Genomic DNA, 6,575 nt, shown 5'->3' on the forward strand with positions numbered 1-6,575 from the left:
TTTGAAATACAGCTTAGCTTCTCAACATCTGAAGGGCACCGGGTTGGGGAAAGCTGCCCTGGAGGAACCCAAGCATCCACAGCCAAGCCAGTACTACAGAAAAGTTATGGGGTGTGGTAACTGTTTGTGCATATTCCACTGCAATGGCACAGTCACCTTTTCCACAAGAATCCCAGGACATCGTGAGTTTGCTTGCGATGGGTGTGAGACCACTATCCTTCCAGCAACCATTATGCTCTGTGCAAAAACAGCCTCCATGTGAGAAAACGAACAGGTTTTCCCCTTAGAAGCACACAGGAAACTCCTCATTTAGCCAAATACTGCCTACACCAAGCGACAGCAGCTTTCCAGGGGTTCACAATAGGCGTCTCCCTGCCAGAGCTAGGGATTCAACCTGGAACCTTCTGCATGCAAAACTGAAGACCGATGCCAGACTGCAACGCTCTGGCCTTCCCCTGCCTGCTTGAGATCTCAGCACAGACACACCTACAGAACAAGAGGTGAAACACAGAACTTACAATGATCCAAACTCAATAAGCAGGCAACACACGTTGACTTCAACCAGGAGAGAGCGCACACACTGATTTTTGGGTTCAGTTTGTGAGGAAGTAAAAACCGAGTTGCGAAAAGGAAGTGCAACATAGTCTATTGTACAATAACCACAAGAAGCCATAAACAGAGACAGGACAGCAACCTTCAGGGAGTAGGTTTTGAGGTCAACTTATATAGAATCACAGAATTGTAGGGTTGGAAGGGATCCCCAAGGGTCATCTAGTCCAACCCTCTGTAATGCAGGAATAATGTGCGGGGGGGGGGTTCAACAGCTGCACAGAAAAGGCCACTCTAGCCCAGCTCTACAGAGCACAGTGCAGCTGTTTCTATCCACTATGAGTGCAAGAACCAGGCCTAGCAACCAGCCCCACCTGACACAGCTCAGAATGATTGCTGCTGTCATTTATTTAGCAGGAAAAAAACCATCCTCTGGGGCTGACCCCTGGCTTTTAAAGCCCTTGTCAGAGCTGACAGTGCAGGACTTAATTATTGACAGCACCTGGCACTGAAGCTAGATCCCAGGGTCAAATCCTGACTGTGTTTTTTCATTATTGTTTATTACTGTACATTTCTATACTGCTCGTCACCCGAGGATCACAGGGCGGTTTACAATAGAAAAAAAACACAAAAATACATACGGTAACTTAGTAACAGACCAAGCCTAATTCTCCCCAGTTTAAAAGCCCATAGACTCTTTAATTAGCCAGAGGCCTGGGAGAAGAGGAATGTTTCTTCCTGGAACCTAAATATATGTAATGAGGGCACCTGGTGAGCTTCTCTGCAATATATCCTGCAAGGCGAGAAAGAAGGCGCACGACAGAGAGAAATGCTCAGTTTCCCATTAATCTGGGGGGAGGTGAAAGGATGGGGGGGGAGAGAGAACAACAATACAAGAAACGCAAAGGAGTTCCGCTGTTTGAGATCAGACCAAAGCTTGCATTGAGCCTAGTATTCCGTCTTCAACAGGGGTCAGCCTGCTCTCAGGAAGCAATGCTGAAACAGCCAGCTCTCCCTTCCTGTATATTCCCCAACCTATTGCATGCGCAGATGATAGTAACCCTGGGGCGGGGACCCCTCTGCTGTTGCAGCAGGATCCCCCAAGGCACCCGGGCTGCCCAAATCAACTCACCCTTTGCACCAGCTTCGCCCCGCAATAAGACTGGCGCGGCAGGACCTTCGCTAGCCGGTTCCTCCCAGCCCCAAAAGCAAAACCCCGGGTGCAAGGCCACGCCTCCGGCTCTCCATGGAATTGGCCGAGCCGCTGTCCCTGCAATCTGTTTGGCCGCTTTTCCTTCCTTTCCCCCTTTTTGGTTGGTTGCTTTGCTATCGCGGGCCTTGCCCCCCCCCCCGCCCGCAGATTGGGAGGCAGTCATATGATCTGTTGCTGAAGTCCATTTGCAAAACGCGCACATGACCCCGGCAGTTCGAATGCGCTTTGTTGCGCACGTGACGAGGCAGGGAAGGGAAGGGGTGGCTTTTTAAAAAAAAAAAAATATGTATTTTTTTATTTCATTTTTGCAGGCTGAACACCGGCTCAGGCTCGCCGGAACTTCTGGTTTTCCACGCCGGGGCTCAGCCCCGGAAGTGGTAACCAAGAAAGAGTGCCTCTGAGAGCGTGCCGATTGCTGCCCTGCTTTCCCATCTAGTTGTTCATGTCTGTATGGCATGTGCACAACGGCAGCGTTACTGCCGTGAAACACGTGTAAATTAGGCTTTAGGATCATAAAGGTCATTAGGATCATAAAAAGATTGGGCCTCACTAAGTCTTCCTATGGGTCTGTTTAATCCTGCATGCTGTTTGCAGTACATTGTTACCAGTGGTGTAATTCATGTTCTATCATGCAGTTATAACCAGCTGCTTGGCATTGGCAAGTAGGCTACGTATTATTTTTGTAAGTTATGTTTCGCTTCTGTAATACAGTGCTGACTGAAGAAGACGCCGTTTCAAAAGTATTACTTGTAGGGAAGAGCTTTTGGGTCCTCGCGCAAGAATCCAGATTAATGAAACACCCTTTGGACAATTATTAGGCAATTCCCGAATTCAATTTTCAAGCGAGCATTGGAAGGCCATTCCCATCGGTGGGGTTCAGCTGCTCCGCAGATCTTTAAATATATTCCTGGCAGGTTTTTTTGGGGGGGGCAAACTACTTTTTTGCTCCCTTTTCCTGTTCTTTTCCTCCCCTTGCTTCTAACAAAGAACTTTTGAAGTCGCCATTTAAAGTCAATAGGTGGGCGCGCAACTGCAGGGCCTCTAGAGGGCGCGTGAAGACGCTGCTTCACTCAAATTCCTGTAGTCGGGCTACATCAGCAGCGTGTTCCCGTTAGCATGTAGAGGTTTTTCACATCAACCTGCACCCTCAACAAGAGTTATCGATGGTCTTCTGGACTAGCAGCCGCTTTCTCCCTGACCCCTGCTAATGTTCTACGCGGAGGGGATTTGTATTTTATTGCAATGTACCATGGTGGAGCAATCCATCTCATGGAGTCTCAGCTTAACTGAGTTGGATATAGCTTATTTTTATTTTGAGAAGGGCAGAAAGAGTATCAGTAAACCGCCCCAGTCCCACACTGTACTGCATTTTTTAATTATTATGTTAGGAATTAGCACCCTTCCATTCCACCTGAGGGTTTAGCCCTAAAATGACTAAACAGTGAAATCCACGGGGTAATGTTAAAAATTAGAAAGGCGTGGATGAGAGAGTTCTATCTGAATTTCCCTTTTGCTTAGTTTAGGCTCTTTACCCCTACAGATCTGGCTGTTATTGCAAGCAGTTCTGTACCTTTGTGAAGCTTGATGTTTTATGCAACTTTAAGTGAGTGCAGTTAGAGGACGAAGATTGCAGTTTACTTTGCAAATAATTTTAAAAGGGGAAAGGCTATAAAGGGGTTCTGAGTCAATGTCATTTCTGAACAGCTCAGGGCAGCTTTCATGCCCATTTTGAAAGTGCATTTTGCACACACCCACACCACCTGCCAACCCTTTGGTTGAGAGACCGTGGCTTATGATAGTCCTACAGTGTAATCCACTGTTAATGTTGCAGATTAGAGGTGTGGATCTCAAGCCACAGCTAACCAAAGTTTCCCTACAGTAACATCAAAGGTCAATCTTCTTACATTGTTCCCCACACCAGCACAGATGGAATTGTACAGTTGAAAGCAGAACCTTTCTGCTGTATTTCACAACATGAAATATGGCCAGTTTTAGAAGCTCCAATATGTACTCCCTCCCTCCCTGCTTTTAATTTTTGCAAACACACTGGTGACAACTCATTGAAACCCTTAATCCGCTTGGACTACTGCAATGTGCTCTTTGTGGGGCTACCTTTGAAGGCGACTCAGAAACTACAGCTAATCCTGAATGCAGCTACCAGATGGGTGACTGGAAGAGGCCCCCAGGACCATATAACACCGGTCCTGAAAGACCTACATTGGCTCATTTCCGAGCACAATTCCAAGGGTTGGTGCTGACCTTTAAAGCCCTAAATGGCCTCGGCCCAGTATACCAGAAGGAGCGTCTCCACCCCCATCATTCAGCCCGGACGCTGAGGTCCAGGTCCGAGGGCCTTCTGGCAGTTCCCTCACTGCAAGAAGTGAAGCTACAGGGAACCAGGTAGAGGGCCTTTTTGGTAGTCAAGGACATAAACTTCTGACTACACAAGACTCCTGAAGGCAGCCCTGTATATGGAAGTTTTAAATGTTCGATGTCTTAATTTGTTGGAAGCCGCCCAGAGTGGCTGGAGTAACCCACTCAGATGGGCAGAATAATAATAATAATAATAATAATAATAATAATAATAATAATATCTATATACTGTTATGGACATCTCTCAATTCCACCCTGGAAGGCAGCGGTTGGGGGAAATTTGCAGAAACCAGAAACTGACCAGGTAAAATCTCAGCATTAATATAATCTCCCAGCAATCAGATGCAGCAGGCAGAACCTGGAATACCGTGTGTGTGTGTGTGTGTGTGTGTGTGTGAGAGAGAGAGAGAGAGAGAGAGAGAGAGAGAGAGAGAGATCAGGGGTGTAACTGGGGCTGCTTGAGCAGGAGCCAGGGCATATGGGGCAAGATCGAGTGTGCAGCAAAAGTTCCAAAAGTGGACTAGACGGTGGAAGAAGATTGGGAATTTAAAGTGTATATATGGAGATTTTTAAAAAATTAATGAGATGGAAAAATCGTGGAATGAAATTTTTCTGACCCTAGGGGAAATGTCTTAAGAGATCAAATTCAAATATATTAGTCTTAATGAGAAATAAGATTAAATAAAGTAAAAATGGATGGTTAATTGGTGAAGGAAGAGAATGTAAAATTACAGCATATTAAGATAAATTATTAGGATAAAAACAAAGATGAAGGATTTGCTGAAATATCTAATTGAACCAGAATACAAAGAGGGGAGGTGTGAGGAGGTCAAGGAAACAAGCTAAGGAAAGAAAGTTATGTAAAGGTTTGATTTGTTCTTTTTTTGATTGTATGCATTTTTTTTCTTTTTTGTCTGTTTTCCTTTTTTTCCTTTGATGTGACTTGTTTTTATGTATTGTTTTGTTTTCTTTTTTGTTTAACTGGGTGGGTTTTTTTTGCTATTTTTTCATGTAACTTTAAAAATCTTAAGAAAAATTTATTAAAACAACAACAAAAAACAAAGTGGACTAGCGGAAGAACTACCAGCCTCCTTACCTGCCAACGACTCAAAATCCCCATCTTCCCTTATTGAGAAACACAACAGGACTTGTGATGACGGGAGTTGCCATCTGGTGGGTCGTTTAATATTTAGCTTGAATTTTAATGTTGCACTGTATCCTGGATCCCAGCTCCTCACAATACGTGCCGTTTAGGGCTTGTAGGGAAAGGTTCTTGTTTGCCTTAAGCTTTCTTTTCCATCCTCCGTAAACTTGCATGTGTTATATAAAGAGCTCATGATCAGGGGGCTTGTGGTGTTGCAATATGGGAGGAAAGGTTTTGGGGGAGTCAGCATGAGAAAGCATCTCTTCTCGCCCTGTCAAAACACCCTGCTATATTGCATAGGGAGGGGAGGTACTCAATTTCATGGGATACCCCCATGTCCGCTGTCTTCAACAACTGGTAGGTCCTAGAAGCCACCACTGGCAACTCCAAGAGGGCAGGCAAGAACTTAAGAGCCTACTGGGTTATGCCAGTGGTCCATCGTTGTGTTCTCATGGTGGCCAAGATGCTTCTGGGGTTCCAGCAAGGGGACCTCAGTGCTACAGTAGCCTTTCCCACTTGTGAAAACCAGCAATGGGCATTTTGTGGTGTACCACCTCCAACAGTGGGGGGCAGAATATAGCCATAGTCTTGTCCTCCACGTACCCGTCTAATCCTCTTTTGAAGCCATCTGAATTGATGGCCATTAGTGCCTCTTGTGGGAGCGGAGTTCATAAACTACGTGAAGGACTTTCTTGCTCTTACCTTTGCCCGAAACCTTGGAAGAGCCAGTTGTCATTCGTCATTGGGAATGCAGAGTTAGATACTCGGTAGAAAGCAGCTTCCTTTGTTGACCCTTTAATTTTTTTAAAAATCTATTTGGTATTTTGTATACCCAGGACATTCCTTTAAGCAGCAATCACCAGCTCAATGAGCATGGCTCAATTCTTGCCAAGCTCATAGGCATCAGGGCTACCAGAGTTTATCAGAAGGGACAAAAAGCCACAATGCTGTCTCAACTTCCAATGGCCAGCCATTTTCCTTCGTCAGTAGGCTATTCCACCCACCGGCCACACCCCCCAAAAAACCCCTCAGTATTTCATAGCTGCTGACATTACACGGCCCTCATTTCGGCTGGGTCTTGTTGTTGCTGGTCCCTTAGGTTTGTCATTCTTTTGCAAACCTCCAAGTTCCTTTCCCAAGCCCATTGATACCCAACTCGTTTTTCAGTGGTTGACTCCTATTTCTGTCAGCTTTCAGCACCAGTTTGCTGTGGGGTGGGGCGCTGTATTTCCCTTTGCATCTATTGTGGCTTCATGAATTCATGCATGTTGAGGTGGTAGAACATTCCAGTGGTCG

The 6,575-nt window shown here is 45.7% G+C and overlaps 1 protein-coding gene across 3 annotated transcripts in view; it reads right to left on the bottom strand.

Moving 5' to 3' along the window:
- Positions 1–6,086, bottom strand: part of GRN (granulin precursor) — a 37,256-nt gene extending 31,170 nt beyond the window's left edge. The window contains exon 1 of one of the 3 annotated variants that reach the window (XM_081837758.1): positions 5,982–6,086. In XM_081837758.1, the coding sequence (XP_081693884.1) occupies positions 5,982–6,022 (41 nt within the window). In that variant the 5' untranslated portion in view covers positions 6,023–6,086. Of the gene's footprint in view, positions 1–518; positions 689–1,681; positions 1,916–5,981 lie in introns of those variants that run through there. The other 2 variants (XM_081837759.1, XM_081837757.1) reach the window with 2 other exon arrangements.
- Positions 6,087–6,575: the final 489 nt, after the last annotated feature.

This window comes from Podarcis erhardii, assembly GCF_964252035.2.
Source record: "Podarcis erhardii genome assembly, chromosome: 13".
In the NCBI taxonomy this organism is placed as follows: domain Eukaryota; kingdom Metazoa; phylum Chordata; class Lepidosauria; order Squamata; family Lacertidae; genus Podarcis; species Podarcis erhardii.